Source organism: Cinclus cinclus, chromosome 7 (assembly GCF_963662255.1).
Source record: "Cinclus cinclus chromosome 7, bCinCin1.1, whole genome shotgun sequence".
NCBI lineage: Eukaryota > Metazoa > Chordata > Aves > Passeriformes > Cinclidae > Cinclus > Cinclus cinclus.
In genome coordinates this window covers 33,588,153-33,615,027 of record NC_085052.1, presented here as the reverse complement: position 1 = coordinate 33,615,027, position 26,875 = coordinate 33,588,153, and the positions used below count along the sequence as shown (strand labels likewise).

The following is a 26,875-nucleotide window of genomic DNA, read 5'->3' as shown; positions in this document are numbered from 1 at the left end:
TCTTCATGTGCCTTCACTTTCCTGGGAACAAGGGGAAAAAAATTAAGGTGGAGGAACATAAGCCGATTTTGTCTTTCCCCTCTCTGGAGAGACCAGAGGTACATGCAGGGATGTGGCAGAAATTGAAGGATGGGAAAGGAAAGGCTGAGCAGCAAAATGGGGGTCAGAGAGAAGGAAAATGAGGCAGAAAACACTTTAAATATCAGAAAGACAGAGGAAATGGGGAGAATGACAACAAGAAAAAAAAATGAGAACTTTGGGACAGCAGTATGAATCTACTTCTGGCAGACTTTTTGCTCCCACCTGGCAAGGAACAGGACCTACAAACTCAGCTTTTTGTTGTGACATGGGTCAAGAAGGAGGAGAAGTTTCCCATCCATCTGTCTATGTGCAGGTACAGGGACAGCAGCAGCCAGCCAGGGCCTGGGAAGGCAGGCAGCGTTGGGATCACTGGGATGGATCACAGGAGCCCATTCAGGGTGTTTTTCCAAGCTCATTGAGGAACGGATGGTGGCATAGGCATCATTTTGGAGGAACACTGCTATAACGAGGGGTTTTATAGATGAGAGTCATAATGTTTAATTGCCCTCAGCCAAGCTCTCAGTTTTAAAAGGCTGTTAAAAGTACTGGCTCAAACCCAGAGAAAGGGGGGTGGGGAGAAAAAGGAAAAAAAAGGGAGGGGGGAAAAACAACATCAACATCTCCTCCTTCCTCCCTACCCCTTTAGCCTTTGAGTGCTGTCCAAATCCCTTGGAGGGAGAGATGCTGCTCTAGCGAAGAGCTACCTGTCAGTCAGGGCAAGCTGTTTTCCCAGGACAGGATAATTTTCCCACCCCCCTCCACAGGAAGGGCTGCTCACGTGGGGAAGCCGCCGCTGAACTTGGAGCAGGTGACTTTCATGAGATGTGAAAGGGGAACCCATCACACACCTTGCTCCAGATAATTTATTAATCAAAATGTGCTCCGTCAGGGCTCCTCGGCACCGAAATAGATGCTGTTGGATGTGGTTCATGGAGTCAGCAACAGACACAGTTATTAGCGTATAAATAGTCCATCAGCTGCCAGTGAGCACCTCGATGCTCTTCACCTTGAGTTTCCACCCCCAGGCTGCAGGCAGGGAAGCACTGCCAGGGCAGGGACCTTGCCCCCCGTGCTTAAATTCAAAGGCAACAAGTAATTTTCAAAGGAAAAGAGGTTATTACGACCTGAGTTTTCCGGGAAATCGAGGTGCTGTGTAAAAACAGTGCCCCCCTTCTCCTGCTCAGGACTTTGGTTTGCTGCTCTTCTGGGAAGATGCAGCTCTCTGGGATAACAGATCTGAGCCCAAAGCTGTGTGCCAGAGCTCCTTCTCACATGCCTGCTTTGCAAACAGGCCTTTTTAGTATCTTTCCCAAAGGATTTGTCCATTCCAGCACGACCAGCAGAACTCCTGATCTTGCAGAGCCACAAAAGGAGCTCACATCAAATGTTCTCTCAGTTCTCTTTTTTAGAACGGAATGTACAGTATAAGGAAATAAAAGGAGGTATTTATCACCCAAGGTGCAATCCCCCCACCCCAAATTTCCTGGGAGCTGTGGCCAAGTACCAGAGAGGAGAACAGAACCCGCAGAGTTTCTGCTCTGAGTGTAATTCTTCACACAAAAGGATTCTGAGTCTTGGACCACAACCATCATTCCCCCACATCATCTGAAATGGGCTGTTTGTCATAAATCTCACATCTCCAGGCTCCACAGCTTTCTGAAATTCCTCCAATGAAACTATCTCACTACCTTTTTTGTTTTGCTAGGCACAACATGGTCCAGGTTCATCGTTCTCCATTGGTTGTTAACCTTGAATCCCAGACTGGTTTGGATTGGAAACGACCTTAGAGATCATCCCATTCCAAGCCCCTGCCATGAGCTGGGACCCCTTCCACTGGACAAGGTTGCTCAGCCTTGAATACACATTGAAATCCCAAGAAGTTAAGTACAGGAAGTCACAGAAATTAAACAGAAGAGATGCTTTTGTTTCCTATTTACTCATAAAAGGGAATGTATAGTTTTAATTACCAAGGGCCATTCGCTGGGGGAACCACCTGCCATGCAAACCATTATCCCAGTCATATCTCTTTTCCAATGACTCCTGGATTGCCAGGGAGCCAAAGCCAGATGCCAACAGCATGGAGGAAGGTGGAGAGCAACTGAGCCAAGGAAAGAGGGCCTGTGACTGCAGCCACCATCTTTGCTTTGTGCTGCCTCATCCCCTTGCATTGGCAGGGTGGGAAAGAACAACTTGTGATGGATAGCTCAGTGTGAGGCACTTTTCCACCCATCAGCGTGTCCTCCTACAGAAATGTTCTGCTGTGATGGCTGCCTCTAAATCACACAGGAAGGCCCTCCCAGCAGGGGGAATTTATGAGGGCTCCAACGCTCCAGTAGCTCACCCAGCGCCTCCAATGTGGGAAAAAGTTGGAGAGAGGTAGGGAATAGCAAAATGAGCAGATCCCCACTTCCAAGGGTTCTCCCTGATGCCTGGTTTAAGGATTTTAGGGAAAAGGTGTGCTCTGCTCTGCCTTCTTTATTAAGCCAGGTCAGGCTATGGAGGGGGATGTCGGCAGCTGAGGGCTTGGAGACCTCTTTGGCCGCTTGACCTTTCCTCAAGGATTCATGCTGCACTTTCCTACGGAAGGCAATGGACGGGAAACATGTTCTGAGAGCTACTGCACTGGCTTTTTACCCATATAGATATAAAAACTTATATATATGACATTTGACTCCTAAGCAGGAAACCCAGAAGGTGGAGAACAATTCTTTTCACTTTTGTAACTCACACTTATTTTGCATTGTGCAAATAATGATTTTTAATTCATGTTTCCCCTCGGGATGCATCAGTTTAAGGAAGAGAGGCTTTGCCAGATACTCATAAACCCATAAAACAATCCACTTGGAGGGGGACAGGGGGGGAAGAACCGCACCCTAAGGGTTTGTGAATAGCCCTAAGGAACAAAATCTCACTTCCCTCTCTCCTGAAGGACTTTCCAAACTCCAGGAAGGACGCATGGATTGCCCTTGTGCAATCTCCCACTGCCCATCCATCACCGCACGTGAAATGTGCCAGACTGACATGCAGGACCCTTTCCCCTGGCTTAACCCTTCAGTGCCTGCCCAAGCAGCACAGGTCACCTTCACATCCTCCTGCCAGAAGACTCCAAGCCACCTGACTATCCTGGAAACAAATGAAGCCCAAAGTTTACTGCTAAGCAAGCAACACGTGAGTCAATACATTTTCCTAAGAGGACCTCGCAGGCCAAAGTATCCTCCTTCCTATTAATTAAACTGCTGTTTAACTCAGGCTAAAAATCCTTCCCTGGAAGAGCCAGAGGATTCCCCTACCCCAGACAATGTGCAGAGGCAGCAAATGTGAAAACACACTGCCGTCTGCAGGGCTGATCCTGCCCAAAATGCCAGGGCCCTCCCGGTTTCTGCCGAGAAAATCAATCTCTGTTAGCCCGAAGAGTTCCCCTAAATGAAAAGCCTTATCTAGAACAGGTCGTGTTATACAACAAGTCACTTGCTTTGCCTGGGAAATGAAAGATGGTGAGGCAGAGTCCCCAGTACAGAGGCTATCTCCATAAATCTGCCAAAAAGGAGCTGTGGATTACTTTGCCGGATTAATTATCTGTCCTTCAAACAGAGTCCTGACCTCAGCGGCTGAGCATCTCCAACCTGTCACTGCAGCTGGGGAGGGAGAGCTTTCACAGGGCTCTGGCCACGGGAAAAGCAGCAGGAACACCCTTTGGAGCACTGGCCAGCCTGTTGGCACGAGGGGCTTGAATTGTGAGCTCTCAGTTGGGATTTCTTTTTCAGCTGGGCAGTGGGCCCGCTCCCTGTAAAGTGTGAAGTGAAAAAAGTACATTTTCCTGGGGTTAAAACACTCTGATGGGAAGGAAGGGGCAGAAACAGCCCAATGGCTTTTCCCCTATTAGATATGGAAATGACTCCCAGTGCAGGCAGGACAAGTAGCCAAAGCCATGGCACAGCTACACCAATGCTCCTCCATCATCTCAGCCTTACCAGCTTTGTAAGCTGGAGGCATAAAGTCAGATCTCAAGTCTTATTTTATGTGGTTATGGTTAATCTTTTAGTTTTATTGTGTTCCTGTCATGGGAGAACCTTGTGCTGGAGATAGCTGTATAAATAAGAGCTGCTGCAGTACATCCCCAGACGTGGCTGCCTGAGGGATGGAGCTGAACAGGACAGTGACAATTCCAAATTAATTTTTAAACCCCACCTCCAAATCACACACCAACACTTCAGGCATTAACACCAAAGGTGTGATGAACGGCCAGGTTGCTTCTCAGCTCTCTACTGCTGTATAAACCAGCCAAGAAAAGGCAAAATCAGACCAGCCACATGCTAACCCTGTGCCCAAAAAACTCTGAGAGCTGGGAAAAGGCATCACCCATCCCTGTAGGGGAATAGGAGCAGCATCACTGCTACCTCCCCTCCTGGAAGGGAGCTGAAGAGCCAGGTTAAATTAATACTTCCAACAGCCACTTTCACTTTTGCTTACGGTCGGTTTCTAATTTAATTTGCTTCCCCATTCCCATATGTTAGGCTTTCTTTTTTTTCTTTTTTTTCTTTTTTTTCAATGCAAAATTGCCATAAAGATTTTCCAGCTCAGGCACAAAAATCTGCTCACTGACCTTTACCATCGTGATTGAGGATAATGAGAAATTAATTAGGCTTTACCTGCCTGCCAAAAAAAGAAAACAGCTTGCCTTTGGTGAGCAGGATTTTGGAAACGCATTAGATGCCAGTCCTGTGTCTGGACTCTCAGACATCAGAAACTAACATCAGCTCTGTCCACAGGCTGATCATTCCCATCCAACCCCTTCTCCATGAGACCCTGGTGACGACAGGAGAAAGATTCCTGGCCACTTAGGAAAACACTTCGTAACTCTCACGTTTAGGGAAAAAAATAATAGTGCAAAGAAGCTTAATCACTCTTTTGATATGTTCTGCTGGATCCTTTGTTAGGAGAGCTGCCCCCACCAGGCAGGACTGCAGGCAAGGGTTAAGGTCTTGGCATACTCAAGCAGATGCAAGGCTGTGTGCAGTGATCTGCCTGCAGGTCTCTCCATGTTCCACATGGATCCCAGAGTGTCCTGATTCCCCTTCCGCCATTCCACTGCCCATCCAGGATGGCCAGGCTGACAGCTACTTTACCATCCTCACCAATTCAGCAGCCTCTGCAAAATTAGATTGATGTTTCAGTCCAATCTCCAGTGAAAAAGGTCCCGTATCAGGCAGAACACAGTCCCTGCTGCACCTGGGCCAGCTGATTTTCCCACAATCTGGAAGAATCTCTCAGATAAATTGCAGAGGGAATTAGAGGAATAAATAATCCTCGCATCTTCAAAGGCTGGATACTTGCAGTCAGGATCAGTGGACTTAAAAGTCAGGGTGAAATCACCTTGACCCTTGAGGCTGATTAAAAGAGGGTTTGAAATGGCTGGGCTTTAAGGAAAAGAAACTGGGAAATTATTCCTACCCGTGGAGGCAGCACCCGGAGCATGTGGCACAGGAGGGAGGGGAGGCACTGCCACCATTTCTTGCTGGGAAGAAACCTCCCCAAAAGTGATGCCAGGAAGAGGGTTACAACCCACACCCACCAAGCTGGTCCCTCACTCCTGGGTCACCTTGAGCAGCCTGTCTGTCCTCACCAAAGCAGCATTTGAGTGCAGCCCTGAGAGCATCAAAGTCTGCTGGGGTATAGCAGAGATTGCTGAGCTCAAGGCATCTTAAATTATACATGCCCAAGCCTCAAAACTGGCGTTTCCATAAGGAAACACCTTCCCAGCCTTCAGTTCCCAGGCTTCAGAGCCAGACTCAGGTTCAATCCATGTGCCTGTCAGAAGGCAGAAAGGCTTTAATTAAGACTTTCTTTAATTAACCTTAGTTCTCTAGCTCTGCACCTTCACAGGCCCAGTCCTTGCATCGTATCTTCTGAAACTTTTGGAAAACACCACAAAAACCACCAGGAGCCATTCAGTCCATACTCAGCCCCATTCCCTCCTGGAACAGAAAATCCCTTTGGTGGTGCTGCGTGAAGCCAAGCTGTTTGTGGCTCATCATTAGGAATGAAAGGTTTCAACATGAGATATTGTCAAATTTGCTTGGAGCAGCCTACTGTAGGATGGTGTGGAAGGTGTCCCTGCCCGTGGTAGGGAACAATCACCTTTAAGGTCCCTTCCATCCTAAATCATTCTATCTGTTCTACTCCATGATTTCCCAGGGATGGGATGTACAAAGACTGATTGCAGGGCTATCCACTCCATCCATCCATCCATCCATCCATCCATCCATCCATCCATCCATCCATCCTTTCATCCTTTCATCCATCCATCCATCCATCTGTTGGGGGTTGGTTATTTCCCTTTTCCCTCTGTGGAATTTTCCCCATTGTTATGCTATAAGATACCTGTTGACTGGGCCCTGGTGGCAAGGGGAAGGGGAGAGAAGAGGGAAACCCCTTGATATCCAAACATCCATAAGAGGAAGCGGAAGGCTCTGGCTCGGCCCCATTTCCCCCCCGGAGTTCGGACGAGAAGGACGATCTCTGCCTCAGCCCCATCCCTGCCATCCCAGCGCCAGGAGCCATCCTCACTGCTGTCAGAGCCTGCCCTGCTGCCTTCTCACTGTAACCTGCCACCATCCAGCACTCTGCTGAGCACCAGGACCCACACTGTGAGCGGAGGGCTCTCTCCATCTCTCTCTCCCCCGGGACAGCGCTGTCACCACCCCCAGCCCTCCTGCAGCTCTGCGGGACCCGCCCGCCCCCAGCACCGGGAACTGCAGCTCAGGGAAAAGGTGCCTGCAGCCAGAAAGGGACTGGGACTGAGTTACTGTTCTGTTTGTGGGTAATTTCATAGCTGTTGTTGTTCTTGTTTGTCTTGTTAGGTATACTAGTACAGAACTGTTATTTCTATCCCCATCTCTTTGCCTGAGAGCTCCCTTAATTCCAAAATTATAATAATTTGTAGGGAGGAGGGATCACATTTTTCAGTTCAAAAGGAGGCTTCTGCTTTCCTTAGCAAACACCTGTCTTTCAAACTAGGATACCATCTATCCATCCATCCATCCATCCATCCATCCATCCATCCACCCACCCACCCACCCACCCACCCATCCTCCGTGCCCCACAGGACTCACCCGAGACGATGGTGTAGCCGATGCCCCGGGGACGTCCCTTGTCCTGGTCGATGGCTGTTATCATTCGCACTGTGGTACCCTGGGGAGGGACAGGGGACAGGTGTCACAGCACTGCTAGGGCTGCCACAACGACCTGCCCCTCTCACTGTGGGCCAGGTGCTGAGGGATAACCTGTCCTGGGACATGGCAGGCCATGGAGAAGTCCCCCTGCCTGCCCTTGGAGCAGTTCAGGCTCACTGCTCCTCGCTCAGGTGTGAGCTGCAGAACTCTGCTAACCCAGCTGGAGCTGGGAGCTGGGAACGCTGAGGGCATTCCACGACCATGACCTTCAGTTTGGTCACTACACCAGTTTAATCAGCCACTGACTTCCCAGTTTCAACCTGTCCTCTGCTACCACTGTGTTCCTCAAATGAGGCACCCCAAGCAATGAGGGCTGCTCACACTGACCATTGGCATCCAGCTGCACAACTAAGTGAACTGCAGAGATTTTAACTGAGACCCTCGAGGAGGAAGAGGAGGAAGAGGAAGGCTGGACAGATGCTGAGAAGCAGCGATTGCCCATGAGCAGGAGCTTCTGCAACTGCCAGCTCAACCACCTCATCCTCCATCCTGCAGGATGCATTGTTCCTAAAGCCCAGCAGAAAGATCCAAGAGTCCCCCAAAACTGATAAGAAGAACATGAGAGGGACCCAAAATTCTTGTTTAGCTCTTGAAATAAAAATGTCCCGTTCCATAAGTCAACTTCCCCCACCGCAGTGCAGTGAGCCCCTGTGAATACCAACACATGCACATGCCCATAATTAATGTAGTGTGAAAAAATTTACAACTCAGCTGTTCTTGTTTTCATTGGCTTATTAACAGTGAGGAAAGCAGCAAATTTTTTAATTTTTTTTCCCCCCTCAAAGGAAATGTCAGCAGAGGCATTTGCATATCTAACGAGGGAGCAGAGCAGGTCGGCAGCCTCGTGCTTGCCCCCCAATCCATCATTTGAAGGCCAAGGGGAAAGCTGTGGCAGAAACATCACCGGTGGAAAGCAGGGACTCGCCGCCTTCCCTGGCTTCCAGATCCGTGTCCCTGTGGGCTCAATGCCTCTGCTGGCCATAAAGCTCCCAGGGCTAGGCAGGCTGCCCATTCCCTGATCTCTGAGGGCATTTCAATGGACTCCTTAAGTAAATCCATGTTATTAACTGAGAACATTAGCCATAAATCCCAGGTCACTGGCCTCTGAGCAGCACTCGGCTGGTGAGGCTCAGCAGCAACCCGGATAGCCTCTAAATTACTGACAATAACTGTGCTTTCCCAAGAGCAGAGAGAGAGAAAAAACACTGCAGAAATGGGGAAGGAGCAGGTGGGAAAGCGGGAGCAGAGGATGTGGAAAGGAGGGCAGAGCAAAGTGGAGGGAAAAAAGAGGGTGATGCATTTCAGTGTGCTCTGTGCCACCACAGTTTTGCTTAAATTATAATGTATTATACTTCATACTATATATGTATGTACTTAATTGTATTACATACTATAAATTGCATTATATGTGCTGTTACATATAATGTGTTGTATTATACATTACACTCACATTCAGCGGAATCAAACTCGATGCAATCTTTAATCTCCTGTCCCCACGGGACAGATAAGAGCCCCCTTCCCTCCCTGGCACAGCTGCAGCTCCCCAGTGGAAGGGGCAGAGGGTGAAGGCACCGGGTCTGTGTGACAAGGAATGGGAATAGCCTCCTGAAGAGGGAAGGCTGGAGAATAGCAATGGAGCAGCTTTATCTGCGGGAGAGGCCCCTCCTGGAGGAGCCAACGGGAAGGGCTGGAGGGAGAGATAAAAGGATGAGCATGGATGTGGCAGCAGGGGAAGTTTGGGAGGGTGGAGGAGGAATCTCACTCGGATATCTCAGCAGTACGTGCCACGGAGATGCCCACAGGAAAGGAATTATCCAGACATTTGATCACAGGGACCATGAGGGACCGTGCTGAGGTTCACCCTCTGCCCTTGGCAGTCCCGTGGTGATGACATCCTGCTACTGGGTTTTGGCATTGGGGTTCCCTTCCATTTCTCCTTGCAGCCTCCTGTGTTTCTCCTCCTGCTCCACAAGCACCTCCTGCGGATGAGCCACGTTCCATCGGTGTCCAAGGAACATGTTGGAGTGCTGCTGGGCTCCCTGCCACCCACGGATACCATCTCCTGGAACCACGGCAAGATCCTTCACATCCCACCTAGCTTCCATGCTTCCTGACAGGTCCTCCACAAGACTCTTCCAATTCCTTTGGGCGAACCCTTCCCGAGCTTCCACAGTGTTTGGGACCAATCTTGAACCTCCCAGGAAAGGGGCTGGAAAAGTGTCACGGGGCACAATCTGTGGCAAGACACCCTGCAGCTCTTAGAAACTCCCAAAAATCCCTGACTTTTCTTTTAAAGCAAGTCACACCTTGCCTGCCTGCTGCAGACAGCAGTGGCTGAGAGGAGAGGGCTCGGCTGGTGGGCACAGAGAGAAGAGAGTAATTCTTCCCTCCCTGGGGGAGAAGGAAGAAGGTTTAGAAAAGTAATAATCTGGGAAAGCCTGTGCTTAAAAAAAGACAAAGAAAATAAAGAATGGCACATTATCCAAACAAAATCTGAGGGTTTTTTGAAGAGGGGCAGGGGTAAATCAATCCTTTTTTAATAAAACCCTGAGCTTTTAATAAAGTGTTCACACTGATGGGCTGGAAATATTGTAAGAAAGAATTAACTCAGAGCTATTGAGACTCTAGGGCAAAACCAGCACTGATTCTACATTATTTCTTCAACTCAATGAGTTTCTGAAGAGGAGGGGGATGGTGCTGAAGAATTAAAACTGTTTTAATGATGTTTGACATGTATCTGTACCATTCTACTGAGAGGAAAGACAACTGCTGTTTTTGGGGCCATGTGCCAGTGGGGTTTGGCTCCAGTCCTGCCTTCGCTGTAGGATGCAGCATACCTTCACAGCCCTCAGCCTGTCTCCTGGAGAGAGGGTTCCTCCTCCTGCACCCACAAAGTGAAGTTGCAGCACTGCCTGCACCGTGCACCGGCCCAGGTGCAGAAGCAGAGACTCACCCATCAGCAGCTCTGCCAGGGGAAATGACTCCTCTCCTCCAGCCCCTACCAGCTTGTCTGGAGGACATGGAATCACAGAGTCATTCAGGTTGGAAAAGCCTCCTGAGATCATCCAGTCCAACCATTCCCCCAGCACTGCCAAGGCCACCATGTCCCCAAGTGCCGCATCCACATGTCTTTGAAATCCCTTCAGGAATGGTGACTCCACTACTACCCTGGCAGCCTGTGCCAGTGCTTGGACAACCCTTCCTTTCCATGACGTTCAGCATCAACCACGCCACCCAGCCTCCCAAAAACACCCAAAAACCTTCTTGAGGATGAAAAACACGCCTCGGAGCTTTGCCACAGCTGCAGGCGCACTTGGGTGCCCTAGGAGAGATGTCTGAGCCGTGCTGGGATGATAAACAATATCAAGAAGGAAGATGCAACACCTCCAGGGACAGCAGAGTCCTGCCTGCTGTGTCCTCTTCCTCTGCCCGATAAGAAATTGCTTTATTCTCAGAGTCACAATAAGCACCTGCCCAAAACGCTGCTCAATTATGCTCCCAGATCCGGGCCTGAGAGAAATAAGAACTACAACTGCACTTCTCTCCCCTCTCATGCCCCTCCACCTCTTTTTCTTCTTCTTCTTCTTCTTCTCTTACAGGATTAGGGACTTGAAAGGCGAAGTGCTGCGCAGTGTTGCAGCAGGAGGAGAGGGGTGGGGAGGGGGGTGAGTGCTTCAGAAAGCTGCCACGGCAAAAAAAATCCCATTTCTCACTTCTTAATTCCAGTCAATTCCAGTCAAAGGGCTGATAGAGATCTGTTTGTGGTAATTTGCTGCAGTTTATCCACTCTTTTTACCTTCTATCGGCTCTCCGCTGACGGGCTGGCTGACATGCTGTTACTCGAGTGAGGAAATTAAAATTTGATGCAATAATCCCGAATAAGAAGGATTTTATTAGGTAACGTATACACTTTAGATGAGGTATTCTCTCCTGATACATTGATAGGGGAACACAGACATGCTGTGCACCACAGATAAAAAGAAGGAAGAGAGACAGAGCAGCGGCTCCATGGGTTTAGGGCTGGGATGAGATGCCTTGAGCACATTTCAACCTGCTGAGTCACACGTCAGGTTAAACATCATCCAAAAATGCACCTCAGCCTCTTGGTTTGACCTGCAAGCTTGGTTTGAGCTGGCCAAGCCCAAATTCGTGGTGATCATTGTGGTAACCAACACATTCACTCTACACATGGCTCTGCTCAGGGGGCTAGGGCAGAGCTGATGAGAAGATTTACACTGGCAGATAAAAAAATGCACATAATTAATGGCTGGACTTGATGAACTTTGAGGTCTTTTCCAACCAAATGACTCTGTGTTAAACCCCAAGCCTGCCAAAGCAAATCACATCCTTGTTTCAGGAGTGGAATTTCTCCCAGGAAGGCTGAGAATTTGGGTCCAAACCAGAGGGTGACGCCACTCAAAGCAGTCCCCACCTCCAGCAGTCTTCCTCTTCACCATGCCTCTGGTGGCACCTACCCATCTCAGATGCCTCAGTGCTTTTGGAGATGTTGCACGTGCCCAAGACAAATTAAAATCTCTAAACCTGGTGGGAATTCCTTCCTCCTTTTTCTGCATCACGTTACACAGTGGTTATTTGCTGCTCTGCTGACTGCGAACAGAATATTCCAGGAATAACTTTGCTGCATACATTGACACAAAGGGATCTTTGACCCTTAATATATATCATTATTTGGAAGACATTCCCTTTCACTCCACCGAGGTGATGCAGTCTACAATTTCTAATATTTATGGCACTTCCATTCCTCTCATTTCACCTAAAGCTTTTTTCCTCCTAGTTAAGTGTGATCTAATTTGTGGGTTTTTATTTCCCTGCAGCTCACTGTGTCCATCCCAGAGACACTCCTCAATATCAACAAAACTTTTACCTTGTAAGTAATTTATGAATAAGTTGTTTTTGTTTGGCCACCTCTGGGCCATCAGACAGGTAATGTGCTGTGCCACCATGGGATTTGGGACTCAACCCTATTGATCCAGCACTCTACATGTCAAGACTTTTCTCCAAAGTGAATAAAAGGCCATAAACTGAAGCACAATGGAGTTCCCTCTCCCTCTGAACTGAGCCACTAGGGATTTGGGATCCAGGATGCCAGACAAGTTATGGGATGCACATGTGGTGTGGGTGCCCACCATGCCGTGATTTTAAAGGCAGGTTTTTCCTTCCACACACAAAAATATTTCCCTGTGGACAAAGTGATGGGATGCACAGCTGTGGATGCTGCAGAGAAGGGCTGGTGCTCGGATTAAAGCCCTTGGTGGGAGCAGAGCAAACAGCTCCCAAAGCCAAAGCTGCCCTCCATGCTCCCTGACATCTGTGGGGGGAAAAAAACAAACCTCATCCCTGCTGTATTCAGAGACTGGGAGACTTTTTTTTCCCCACAAACAACGAGTTTGCTGACAAACCGAATTTCAGAAGAACTAAAATGATTGGATCAATTTGGCAAAACCTGGGGGGAAAAGACTCAAAGTGCTGAAATGGCTGATGATTCTGGCATTTTCAAAACTGCCTCATTTCAGGAACATTTAAATTTTTCCCTTCAAGTTCCCTACTGGAAATGGCATGCAGATAGACCGTGGGGAGGAGATGGGATGACAACACAAAGCCTTTGTAGAATTTAAGGAAAAAACCCTCAAGAAAACACTTTATTTGGGGTCCATGCTCAAGCTGCCTGTTTTAAAAAGGGGCTGAATATTTTGGATCTGGCTGGAAATGTGCTGTTTCAGAAGGAGAACCCCACGAAGCACAGCCCTTACCGGAGGCGAGTTCTCGTAGATGTTGGTGCTGTAGGGCAGGTTGATGAAGATGGGGTCCATGTCCTGCACGTCTGTGATGGTGATTGCCAGGTTGGCCAGAGTAGACAGAGGCTTGTTTTTATCTTGGTCCTTGGAAAAAAAAAGAAGGGGCAGGGAAGGGGAGAGAAAGGATTTCTATCAGAAAAACAGGATTATTCAGCAGCACTAAGTCTCTTGCAGTTGTAGTTGGCACAGGATTTCTGAGTAGTGGAGGTAATCATCTCTTTTTTCGAGCTACCTGCTGGAATTATTGTCCACTGCACCTCCCTCTAAGCTGAAATACAATATGCATTTCATTGCAGCATCAGCCCTTTCAAATGAAGCCAACACCAATTTAGTTTTCATCACATTTTGAATGAAAATGCAGCAATGCTGTTCAACATCTACTTCAAAATGCAAATTCCTTCCTAATGCAGACACAGCCTAAGGCATCTCTGCATGGTCAGACCCAGGGGTGGGTGCCAGCAGCCTCTCTCATACCCACACTCTTGATGCCTTAATGCAGTTTGGGCTCTGTCAGCTGAAGAGGAGGCTCTGGGAGACCTCAGAGCCCCTTCCAGTACCTGAAGGGAGCTGGAGAGGGACTTGGGACAAGGGCATGGAGGGACAGGACAAGGGGAAGTGGCTTTAAACTGAAAGAAGGCAGGGTTAGATCATGCATTAGGAAGAAACTCCTGGCTGGCAGGGTGGTGAGTTTGCCCAGGGAAGCTGTGGCTGACCCTGGATCCCTGGAAGTGTCCAGGCCAGGCTGGACAGGGTTTGGAGCACCCCACGGCAGAGGGTTGGACTAAATGGTCTTTAAATGTCCCGTCCCACCTGAACCGTTCCATGATTCCATGATCACCTCCCTTTCACTCCATCACATCCCCCCAGGACAGAGCCTTGGGCTCTTCTGCAAGCATGACCCTTCTTCAGCAGCCACTGCCACAGCAGTAGGCACTGCCACAAACTTCTCCTGCTGCCACTGGTTTTCTTGCTGGAGCCTTGTCCCATGGGTGCTCAAGAGTGACCCCAGCGCCCCCAGCCCTTTGCTAAGGGCAGGAGTAAGGAGAGCATGCGGAAGGAAGGGAATCAATGTCTCCTTACCCCCAGTCAGGCACTGTGCTGGAAGGTGACCATCAGAGCTTACCACACACTCCTCCAAAGCAGCTCTGAGCACAGGCAAAGACTGATTGCCAGAAGATTAATGTTAATTTAAGCTCTATTCAACAGCTCAGCTTGTACATTATCCTCTTCACCTGCAGGGCTCAGTGTCTGTGGCCTGGGTGGATGCTTATTCTGACTCTGCTGTTTGTGCCATCAGGTTAAAGTCCTTTGTTTCTTCAGATAATGTTCCTTCCCCTCCCCTTCACCTCTTAAATTTTGTTTAAGGAATCACAGATAGCACTGAAAAAGTGAGCGTGCTTCCAGTTTCCTCACTGGACTGTCTCTCCTGCTGTCCTTTCCAGCCTCTTTCTGTGCCTGCTGCCTTCATCCCTGGGAGGGAACAACTCCCGCCTTGGTCCCCTGCTCCTCAGCAATCCCTGCAGCCACCCTGAACTCACCATCACCCCATTTCCCACTCTGGACTGTGCAAACTGTTTGTCAGGCAGGCAAAATTCTTCATTGGCCCTTCCAGCTCCTGCTACACTGGTGTGACTCTCATCTTTCTTTCCTGGTACAGCTTTGCCCTGGTGTTTGGCATCACTTTTCTTCTAGGAATTACTAGCACTGATCAAGCTGAGGAGATATTCCCACAGCTGCTATCCAGAGAAATCATTTAAGTCCTTGGATTCCCAAAGCTGGAAATTACTGGATGCCAGGAGTGTATTGAACAAGTAACAGGGTGTCCAGAGAAGCTGTGGCTGCCTCATGCCTGGAAGTGTCCAAGGCCAGGCTGGACAGGGCTTGGAGCAACCTGGGATAGTGGAAGGTGTCTCTGCCCAGGGCAGAGGGTTGGGATGAACTGGGCTCTACAGCCCCTTCCAACCCAAACCATTCTGGGATTCTATGAAGTACCAGATCCGCCCCCATTTTATCTTTGCTGCGATACCGGGCCAGACGGAGCTGGATGGACCAAGCTGACAGCATTGCATCCCTGAGGAAATCAGAATCCTGGAAGAAAGTTACATATCCACCAGGGACAGTGTTTGGTCTCCCATTTTCCAACCTGCTAGACGGTTCAGTAACACATCCCAGGAAAGCGTGTCAGTGACAGACACCAGCAAGGAAGCAACAGACAGAGAGGCCCTCTTCCCACTGGAGTATTAAAAATAAAATGAGGTATGCTTCAAAATAAAAAAACCAAAAAAACCCCAACCAACAGCAACAACAAAAAACCAAGTTTTTTGGAGAAAATTCCACAGCCTGGAACATGCAGGGCTCGGGCTGAAAGGCTGTGCTGCTTGCCCTGCAGCCCATGAGTGTCTGGGCTCGGCGCTGTGAAGAGCGAAGCGCAGCCCTGCGTGTCCTCCTGACATTTGTGGCTCTGCGTCAAGACAATGATCTTAATTAAATCACATGCTTCAAGAGCTCCAGCCAGCTGCCTGGAAGGGGCAGAGGGGGTTCCCCCCCCTCCTCTCCTGAGCATGGATGCATTGTAGGTCTGAATCTCACCTTCCTCTGTTTCGTGTGAGGTGGGGAAGGAGTCAGAGCTCCAGCCTGTGTGCTCCTCCACATTCTCCAGCTCTCTGGACTGAGCACCCATTCACATGGGACATGAATTTGCTATGCTGGACACATCTCCCAGGGGTCTCCTGCCAGTGTGATGGCACTGATTATAATTGAGATCCTGGTTTCTCCTCTGTCCACCAAAATTTTAACTCTTGGTGTCTGAACTTAAGAGAGGTGAATCCACTTGTAATAAACCACAGTGTACAAGGAATGAGTCTGGAGGGTTCAATATACCAATATAAAGATATTCTTCACTCAGAGGATGGTGAGACACTGGCACAGGTTGCCCAGGGAAGTTGTGGATGTAGTTCCAACCCTGGAAGTGTTCCAGGCCCAGCAGGATGGGGCTTGCGCCAACCTGGTCTAGCAGGGATCCATGGCAGGTGTTTGGAATGGGATGGTCTTTAAGGTGCCTGAACCATACCATTCCATGATTCTGTGAATGGTCTGTATGCTCTGTACATGGACTCACCACCCAGCACCTGGGCCCCTACCTGCAGAAGCCCAAAAGGAGATTTTCCAGAGCAGGGCAATAAAATAAACCCCAGACAACAAAACAGCTGCAGGCAGGGTAAGACTCACCGTGGCGTTCACCTGGAGCTGGTAGGCCTGAGTGACTTCGTAGTCCAGCTCCCGGATCACTGACACGATGCCACGGCCACTGTCGATGGCAAAGAAGTTGGAAGGGGGCTGGAAGGAGTAAAGCACGCTGCCTCCTGCCCCCTGGTCCGGGTCTGTGGCGTTCACGATGAAAATTGGAGTGCCCACGGGGGTATTCTGGGGACAAAAAATGAATCTGGGTAACACAGTGCACCATTTTCACATCAAAAATACACCAGCAATTTCCTCTTCCCACCAGGAGTGATATCCAGAGACCCAGCAACTTCAGTCCTGTGTTTTCACAACATTTATAAGTTGCACAGCTGTGTTCTTTATTATAGTATTGCAGGGCCTATAATAGTTGTTACACACTTATAATAGTTATACAGCTGTGGTCAAGACGGCACTCTGTCACAAACCCTTATTTTTTACAGACATCCCAACTTTCCAGAAAAATTGCTCTCTTTGCTTAAACTTCGTTTTTGCCCAAAGGCATTTTTATTTTTGACGATGACTCCCTCAGTGTTTTCACCATGAAGTATTAAATACAGGAAAGCTTTAAAAAAATGAGGGGGAATTGAAAACAAAAACAAAAAAGCATTAAATGCAGCACAGAACTTCACGCAAAAGTCAAAGTTGTAGTTTCCACAGCAACTACAACCTGGCCCGACTAACGCAGGCATGAACAGCTCCATCGTCATAAATCTGGAACTAATCTACATGCATAAAATATGCAGCTGAGTGCACAAAATCAGCAATGGCAAGTGCAGTTTGGCACTTCTTATTGTTTAACTTCGCAGCGGGGAGAACAATTATCCATTTTTGGTGGAACAGCTGCATGTTCCTATGCAAATCTTAAAATGCATATTCTTGTCTGTCCCTGAAGGCACGAGCACAGACTGCCACTGAGAAAAGGCTCTGCCAGGGCTCCAGGTACACCCTGGGCACGTCCCTCTACCTGTGACATGACCAAAAGGGTTGGCAAGGAGCTAAACCTTAGAAGGGGACACGGCAAAGGTCAGAAGCGAGACCTGACGGCGGCTGGCCATGGGATAATACGGATTATTCCTGAAAACCTCTCCCCAGTTCTCTGTGTTTTATTGTTAACTCCTTCTGTATTAAATTATTCGCCCTCAGCTTACAGAGAAGTATCCTGAAGTGCTGAGAGGATGGAAAGGATGCTTGAGGAGAGGCAGACCTTAGAAGACGGGGCGCGCTTCCAAGAAAATCCCTGGCCAAAGCTGCGAAGCAAACTGAGCCTGTTTCAGATATTTTTGGGAGCCACAGGTCTTGCAGTAAACCAAAGGTTGTCCCAGTCAACACCTCTACTAGAAAATTCAGGAAAACAGAGCTCCACACTAGGGAATCTTATTTAACCAGCTTAATACTGGGTGATGGCACCAGCAAAGAGCCAAAGAATCCCAATTTTCCCAGTTAAGGCTGAGGCCAGCAGAAATTTGCCCTCGAGGCAGGTGGCAGGATTTGGTACAACAGAGCAGGGAACCCAGGGCACACTCTGCAAGTCAAGCTGATGAAGCCAGGCTCAGGACACTCATCCCACACACATCCCTCACAGCCCCTGCCCTTGTCTCCAGGCACGTGGCATTGCAGGGACACCAACACCCAAACTCCTCGGACTCCAGCAAATTTCCACTTCCCTTACATCACATCAGCATCACTTCTGCCAAGGTGTGAGAGGTTGCAGCTCCCACGTAGGTTTTCTATTTCCTTTCCTTTTTTTCCCCCTTCCTCTAAATCAAGCTGCTCTAGAAAGCCTTGCAGGGCACGGCCCGAGGATTATTTTTTAAAGCACCGTCCAGTTTTTTTAGTGATCAGCAGTCACAAAAGCATAAAATATATAGCTGGAAGGGACCTCAGGAGAGAAACCCGTCCCCCTAAATCATTGCCATCCCAAAAGCCTTCTAGCAATGGAGACACCACATCCTCCTCAGCCCATCTGTCTGGGAATTTTGCTGCCCTTTGCCTTACAGCTGCTCATTTTCTGGAAGGCTTAACCCAGCTCTGCCCTGCTGCTGTGTAAACCCTTGACTTTGTGTCATGCACTCCACGCCTTACTCCTGGCTTGGGCATTTAAACTGCTCTGGAGCCAGGATTTTGTCAGCTGGGGGGGATGTATTGGGTGAAGAAGCCCTTCATGAGAGGCTGTGGTGGGTGTTTGCTCCTAGAACACCTTCTCAGACAAGGCTAGAGCATCTCCCCTGCCCCTCTTTTGGGCTCCCCCAAGCCATCACAGCTCCAGAGCATCCCACAGCCCTCCTATTGCTGCTGGCAGGGCACTGCTTCCACCACCTCACTCCACATGTTCCAACAACCCCACTTCCTTCCCAGAGCCACTGGGGTACCAATGTCACCACACAGAGCATCACAAATTAACCATTCACGGGCAGAGGCAGAGCAAGAGCAGATTCAGGGTTGCACTGAAGGGTCCAGGCTACATTGCCCTGGGAATAATAATAATATTCATAAGGATAAAGCTGGCCTTGGTGAATATGTTTTCCTCTCCTTTTTAAGTGCCCCTAGCCGCTGCTTTTAACATGCAAATCCGCTCTGGTCACCCGTGATTACGGGGCTGCTCTCGGCTGGCTGTGAGAGAGGAGAGCTTGATTCCCCCCGCATTGTGCTCCATACAATAGCCCCAAAGCAGGCTTTGAAGGGAGTTCATCTCCTCGTCCTTCCAAAGGAGAAGCTGCCTGGAGGGGACATGGAGGTCACCAGCTTGGGTGCTGTCAGCTCCAGACCCTGCAGACACCACCGGGTGACTTCCATGGCTTTATCCTTGTTTTACAGCTTTACTCACCAGCTCCCTTGGTTGGCCAAGGCAGCGAGAGCCTTACAAGCAGGGCATCACTTCTGGACAAAGATCTGGCTCTGGGAATCAGTCATGGACATCAACAGCTAAAACATCTGAGGGGCTGTGAGGGACTCTAGGGCGTGGGTCCACGAGCCAAGCACAGCCAAGTGAATTTAGGAGGGGAGCAGAAGGGCTTCCAGGCAATAGGAAGAGTGTTACAGGAAGCAGAGCAGCATGGATGCAGAGAGGGAAATCACTGATACTGTCCAAAATGCACAGGTCAATGTGAATATTTCCCTACCAAGCATATTCCCACATTCCCTACCTTATTCCCAACAGCTCACAGGAGAGAGGATGCAGACCCATAAGGAGTGCTCTGGGTAATGCATCTTTTTTTTATCACAGCTCAAATTCAAGTTAAAAAAAAAAAAAAAAAAAAACAAAGCCAAAAAACATTCCCCCCCCAAACCAGCAAAACCAGCTGGAGGGTGCAGATATCCCATGTCAAGAGTCTTCCAGGGAAAACGTCTCATCAGTGCTCATGTCCAGGCAGGCACAGTCAGGACTCAGTGGAATTTCAGGCCATCTGCCTTAAAAAGCATTAAAAGTATGTCATTAAAATCCTCTTGCCATTTCTGGGTCAAACAGGCTCGAGCTATTCCTCAGCAGGAAGCGGATGTCTTTATTTCTCTGAAGCTGTGGCCCATCGTTTAAACAATAAAGCTAAACATCTGGATAAACAGAAGAGCCTGGGGCTTGTGTTTGATGGTAAATACCAAGCAGAGGACACAGACCAGGGAGATACCTTTGGAAAGCCCCATGCTGGACCATGTTTCTGCCTTTCCAGCATCTGGTTAATTTATAGGACTCCTCTGCATAGCCTTCGTGGTTTTTCTTCATTAACAAAGACTAATCGTGGTTATGCTTATCTCACCAAGAGGCAAAAATAACAAAATCTATCATTTCTTTTTGTCCAGGCAGACAACAACCTACAGGTGCTCGTGGCAAGCAGGTGAGCTCTCTACACGAGTCACCAGATTCTGTCATTTTTTAAAGCTTTCAGCTCCCTGCAGCAGCCTGTGATGGAGGCTTCATTCACTACAGAAAAAAAGAACTGGTGACAAAACTGTGTCATGTCATTAAATCTTTGTTACGATGCCAGCAGATGTGAGATTAAAAATAAGCATGCAGACAGATGCTGCCTGTTGGGGAGGAGGAGGAGGAGGGCAAATGGGATGGGACCTGCTCCTGACCTGTCTCCAGCATCCCATCCTTCACCTGGCAGCTCAGCAGGAGCAGCTCCAGCACCCAGGTCCCCCCAGAGCAGCTCCAGGAATTAAAGGGCTCTGGGGTGCTTAGTGGTGATGCTGTTTGTGCTTCTCTTATTTTGCAATAAATTAGTAAGAAAAGTTCAAACTGTTAAGAAGAAGTTGTTTTTTGTGGGGGGAGGGATGGTCCAAAAAGAAATACTGAACAGTAATGCAGGAGCCCCTAACTCTTAATCATAAGGAAACTGCTCTGTTCCAGTGGATCCCCAGCAGCAAGGACAGGCTTGTGTTAAAATAAGGAATAAAATCCCTGTTCAAACGTGGAAAAATGTTGCTGCACAAGGGGTGGAAGAGGAGAGACCAAGACCTTGCCTCTCTCTGAGCAGTGCAGAGGTGAGTGATCACAAATTATCCCAGGGTCACAGGATGAGACCGACTGCAGCAGGGTTCAGGTCCCTGCTCTAGCAGGGACATGGCACAGGACTGTGTCCAGAGGTACCTGGGATATCCCCAGAGAGGGACACTTCACACCCTCTCTGGACAATCTGTCCCAGTGCTTGGTGGCTGCCCGAGCTCTTCCTTGTGGAACTTTCTGTGCATCAATTTTTGCTTCTTGTCCCACTGCTGGACCCCACAGCTCCATCTTCCTGCTGTCCTCCCAGGGAGTTGTGTTTCCATCCCAAAGCTGTGGTGGGATGGCCCAAGCACAGCCCATCACAACAAACAGCTGCCCTGGGCTGTCACCTCTCGTGTGACCTCAGCAGGAGCTACCAGACACAGATGTGCCCTGCTAACCCTGACAGCTGGGACACCAAAGCCTTGTGCAACGTTCTCTGAAGAAGGGCAATTAAGGCTAAAGAAGAGGTTACCAAAAAAAGGACTTTTTAAAATATTTGCACCTCACTCTCTGGCCACACTGGTGATCTTTAATATCTTATTATGAACTCTGCTATAATAAGGATTAGTGCTAAAATTTTGGGTGGATGCTGTTCTGACGCAATGTAGCAATACAAGGTAGATGACAATCTAGAGGAGATGCCCTCTCTGGGGTCACAATGTGAGCAACCTGGGATAGTGGAGAGCATCCCTGTCCATAGCAGGGGGTTGGAACCAGATGGCCTTTAAGGCCTCTTCCAACCCAAACTATTCCACGATGTGTCCAACCTGGCAGGTTACGTGGCTGCAGCTGAACATGAGGGGCACCTGAAAAAAGTTAGAGCACCACCTCCTCTTGTCTGCCACCAAATGTTCCTCTCAAGCTATGCCAGGGGAGGTTTAGATTGAATAGCAGGAAAATGTTTTTCATGGAAAGGTGTCATGGTTTGACATGGTCCCCACCACAGCCTACAGAGGAATCTCGGCTCTGGCACCTGGAGCACCTCCTACCCCTCCTTTTCCACTGCCCCTGGTGTCTCCACGTTGTTTCCCTCACATGTTCTCACCTCCTTCTCTTCTCTGTCTGGAATTTACACTGCACCCCAATTTTATTTTGATTTTCTTCTTAAATCTGTTATCACAGAGGCACTACCAATGTCTCTAACTGGCGCAGCCTTGGCCAGCAGCATGTCCATCTTCAGAGCCAGCAGGGATGGGCTCTGCTGGACATTGTGGAAACTTCCAGCAGCTTCCTCCAGAAGCCAGCTTTGTGGCCCTCTCCTACCAAAAAGGACATGATGGAGTCACTGCCCCTGGAGGGATTTAAAAGATGTGTGGCTGTGGCACCTGGGGACACTGCTGTGTAACCTGGCAGTTCTGGGTTAGTGCTTCAGCTCGATGATCTTAGATCCAACTGAAATGATTCTTGTGAAAAGGCTCTCCTTTCACACAGGACTAACAAAAAAAAAAAGGGTTTTTTTTTTGCAGAAAAGCCAGCTCCCATCCTCTTTCCTGAGGCACCTGCTCCCACAGCATTAAGTCCCTTGCCCTGCTCAGGGAGCAGATTTGCACGGTGCCTTTGAGAGTTACCCACCACAGCAAAACCATTTCACGGGCCACCAGCACCCCAGACGTGCCTTGGTCCATCAGTCTTATCCAAGCGGCCTGACATCAGGAGCCCTGTGGGCAAAGGGCTGAGAGGGGGAATATGGAGAGCTGACTTGTTTACAGCCAGGTCAGGGTGGGAGAGAAGCAAAGGTGGGAGATGAAGCAGCGATCTGGGACTTCATTTTCCACATACTCCCTTCAATGCATCCACTTTTCCAACACACTGTATGGCTCTGAGCTGCCAAGCTGGGGTTAAACCATGACAACCTTCTGACAAGAAGGCTGGGCACAAGAAATGAATATTTTGGTTTATTTGGGGCTCATCCGTCCATGCCAGCTGCCCCTCTCCAGTGGCTGGCCATGTAGAGGACCTCCATCTGACCTCCCAGGGCAAAGTCACCCGGCAGAAGCTGGTGGGGATGATTAGGATGCCGATGCATACTGTAGCCACGCAAATAATGTGGAAAAATGGCAGGCAATCTGGCCGAGCAGCTGTCGGAAGGTCGGGGAGATGAGGCGACACAAACGGACTGGGGGGCACACGGCCACGGGCACGAGCAGGGGGCAGCTCTGATCTCCACAGCCCTGCCAGCCCCATTCCTGCTGCCCCATCAGGAGATGCTTAGGTCAACCTATTACTCCGAAATAATTCCCTGCTGCCGCTCCTGGCGGCTCTTTTCCCTCTGCACCGCGCAGTGGGGCGGACGAAAGGAGCTTTGCGCTCTGCTGAAAGCCTGAGCTCAGACATCCCTGGGCTCCCGGCAAATCCTGCCGATCCCCAATCATTGCAGGTGGGAAGGAGGGCTCAGTGCCTCTTGCCTTGAAGGCAGGGCATCTCGGGGTGCTGTGGAACAGAGCTGACGTGCATTCCAAGTACGCTCCTAACACAGCTGGGACCCTGTCTCTCTCATCCTAGGCTGCTTTAAGTCACCTATTCCTGCCCAAGTCTCGTTTCTGCAGGAAATAACTGCAGAAGCAGAGTCACGGCGAGTGCCAGCCCCTGCTGAGAGGAAGAAACCAGCCCCACGTTTTGGTTTCTCTCCCCATGCTCCATCCTGGGAACGATCCAGCTGCCAGAGCAGGTCCCTCGCTCACGTGCCAGCTCAGAACGCTCAGATGTGCACAGACTTCCAATTCCCGTGTTCTCAATTGCACTTTTAATTACATTTATTAATTGCATTACTGCTCGTCCGAGCCAGGCAATTTCCAATTTCTAAGTTTGATTTTAAAACCTGATAATTTCTCTTTTTACAATTTTTTTTTTTTGGGTGGAAATCCACTCCACCTTTCAATCAGCTCTCATTAATATGTACCTCCTGTTGCTATCTCTATTAAGTGACCTCCCTCATTATCGGGTGACACTGGCAAACGGCCACCGCAGAGCTATAATTCAATTGAGGGGCTTTTGAAAACACCATAAACACAGCTGGAATGGATGTTTGTAGGAGCTGGAGAGGAATTAGCTGCTGGTTAACCACACTTGGAGCTGAGCAAGCTCGTTGTTCACTGCAGACACAACCCAAGGTACGGTGCTGGAGGAAGGGACATCACAACCACCCAGCCCACAGGGGAACTTGCCATGCTGGCAGGACAATGGCACTCAGCAGGCATAGGACAAGCAGCCACGCAGAGCGGAAGATACTCTGGTATCCCGTGGGATAAACCTGCCTTGCTTTTTCCAGTCCGGAGATCCCCCGCTGGCCACCAAATATAACCCTGCCCTTGCCAACACGGCGTCTGATCCATGGCACAGCACCCCCAAGAGCTGGGAGAAGAATCATGTAATCCCGAAATGGTTTGGGGGTTGGGTAGGGAAGGACCTTAAAGATCACCCAGTTCCAATTGGCCAAAGCCAGCAGCTTCCCACTGCTCTGGGAGGGGGCAGAAGAAAAGGGTGGTGACGCAATCACCGCTCCACTAACTCAGCATCCGCAGCCAAATTTTGTCACAAAAGCCACATTTCTCTCCCATTCTGCATATCCAGCCTGCAAGGAGCAGGCAGGGCCAGGGCAAAGGCTGGGAGGCAGTCTGTGCTTCCCTCCTCGGCTGCTGGTGGGTCACTCCCAGTTCTGGAGACAGCAGATGGGAAGCCAAGATGGTCTAAGGAGACATTTGAAAGTCAGACATGAGCGCCAAGAATGTGAAAACCTGTGAGTCAGAGAGCCCCTGGCTTCAGCAGCACGGGTGTCTCCTGCTGGTGTGATTTTCCTGCTGGAAAAAGGCCTTTGGAGCAACCTCCCTCTCTGCAAGGGCACCCACGGCAGATGGCCCAGCACCCCTTTGGCTCTCATCTTCCTGGAGATGGTGGACATGGATCAGGTGCGTCCAGGTGGCCACAGTCAAGGTCTGCCTTTCTGCAGTGGCTGCTTTTGTTTAGGGAAGCAAAGGCAGGGGGATTACAGAATGCAGGGGGATTTTCCACCGTCCCTCCCCTCAACATCAGAATTCAGTAGCAAAGTCAAACCACCAAGAGTGATTTACCACTACCAGCCAGCATTCAGTGTGGGGTGAGGCAAGAAATCTGTTTTCCAATTCCTGCTTAAGGGCTATGCCATAAACTGGACAGATCCTGATTTTTTTAATATCTTTTTTTTTTTTTTTTGCAGTTGCCACTAACTTTCACTTTCTGGCACCCCATGGCAGCCCACTGGGTGATGCTCTGGATGGCAAATGACTTCCATTAAGGCAGAGCATTCACACAATGCATTACGAATGAAATCCTAATGACAGGAACCCGGCAGTACCGCTCCCACTTGATATTAATTGGGTGCCACTTTCTTTTAATGGTACATTAATTAATGCGGGATATCAACGGAAGTCCACGACACCCCCATTAATACAAATGAATTCATTATCATCGGTGTTGCCACAAGAAATGACAAATAAATCTGTAACAGTGGGACACTTCAAATAATAGCCACGAATCATTAGGTATAGTCTTCATTTATACAATGTACTGCAAACATATACATGAAATCTGTGGATGCTTATCTAGCCACCTGCCCCTCTCCATGCCTCCTCCCTGGCTCTCAAGCTGTCCTGAACCACCTCAAAGGGCCACCGAGCTGGCCAAGACTTGTTTTGTCACTTCACTGTCTTCTCTCTCCTCTTATCCCAGCACTTCTCACTGTCCCCTTCCCTTGAATTTTCAAAAGACCCTCTGATGTAGGATAGGTAATCCTGGAAAGAGGACTTTCCCTTCCTCCATCTCTCACAATCCCATTTTAGCCAGGTGGAAAGAAACTTTGCCTGTTGGAACCCTGAAGACTGGGAATTTTGAAATTTCTGTGCTTCCTGATACTGACCTTCAAAAGAACACTGCTTTTGACTTGAGGGCCTGGAGAAGACTTCTAAATTTGAGTGACAGAGTTAGAATCACTGGTGTGTAGTTTGAATAGAAGTGTGTAATTTTGCATGGAAAAGTGTTTTGAATTTGAGGTTTTAGAATATAGTAATAGGTATGGGACAAGATGGCAGTGTCTCCTCTTCCTTCTTGTTCCTTCTTCATGATTTCAGGTAGTAGTTTTTGGCTGAATAGAAAATTCTGCAGTGCAGGTCATGGGTGCTTGGTTATTGGGTCAAAAGTATTAATAATATACATGTTAGTTTTTAATTGAACAGTTTGCCTTTAAAAGACCTTGTAACTACCCAAATACACCTCAGTTTCCTTGCTTGTAGATTGTTAGCTAGAAGTGCTGAAGAACTCTCTGTACTATAGACAAGATTTAATAAACAACCAAGTCCAAACAAGGAAATCCATCTCTTAAGTTTCAATCCTAATATGCCACTAATAAAATAGTGCTACTACCACCTGCCCACTTTCCTCCCTTATTCATTTATTTTACTACTAATTTATCTGCCGTTCTGGTAGAGAAGCTAAAAGCACCTTTCCCAGCACAGAGCAGCCCGCCTCCGACCACAGGAGGAACAAGTAATGTGTCCTCAGAAAACAAAGGAAAAAACCCCACAACCCCCTTTGAAATCTGGGATTTGTAAGTCCCAATTTTCTTCTTCATCGCGAAGAAACCTCTGGAAAAGCCTCTGCAGCCAGCCTGAGAGCAGGTACCACCCTCAACACGAGCGAGCACAAAATCCATACAGCCGTGCCGATTCAAAAAAATCCTTCCCTGCCTTCCTGTGGATGGCTTCATTACCAGAGGAGGGATCGATACGGGTTCAGCTGGGGTCTCCTCATCAGGTTTTGCTCGTGCTGAGGCAGCAAACTCAGGCAGGAACGCTTCCACGACATGGGCACCACTCTCCTGTGGCAGGTAACACCCAAACTCCCTTTCTCCCACTGCCCCTGAGGTGCTCACAGGCAGACAGAGCCTGGGACAGTGAAAAGTGCAGGGAACAGCCTTTTAAAATACAATATATGGAGGCTGACTAAGAAACTGCAGGAAAACCCAGGCAGGAGCTATGCCAAGAAAATTAGAC

General features: G+C 49.0%; 1 protein-coding gene across 1 annotated transcript in view; it reads right to left on the bottom strand.

Annotated features, from left to right (window-relative positions):
* CDH23 (cadherin related 23) overlaps positions 1–26,875 on the bottom strand; it is a 167,843-nt gene that overhangs the window by 88,891 nt on the left and 52,077 nt on the right. Inside the window, exons 6-8 of the mRNA XM_062496854.1 lie at positions 16,358–16,552; positions 13,085–13,213; positions 7,194–7,272 (exon numbers count right to left, since the gene is read on the bottom strand). Of these exons, the coding sequence (XP_062352838.1) occupies positions 7,194–7,272; positions 13,085–13,213; positions 16,358–16,552 (403 nt within the window). The remainder of the gene's footprint in view (positions 1–7,193; positions 7,273–13,084; positions 13,214–16,357; positions 16,553–26,875) is intronic.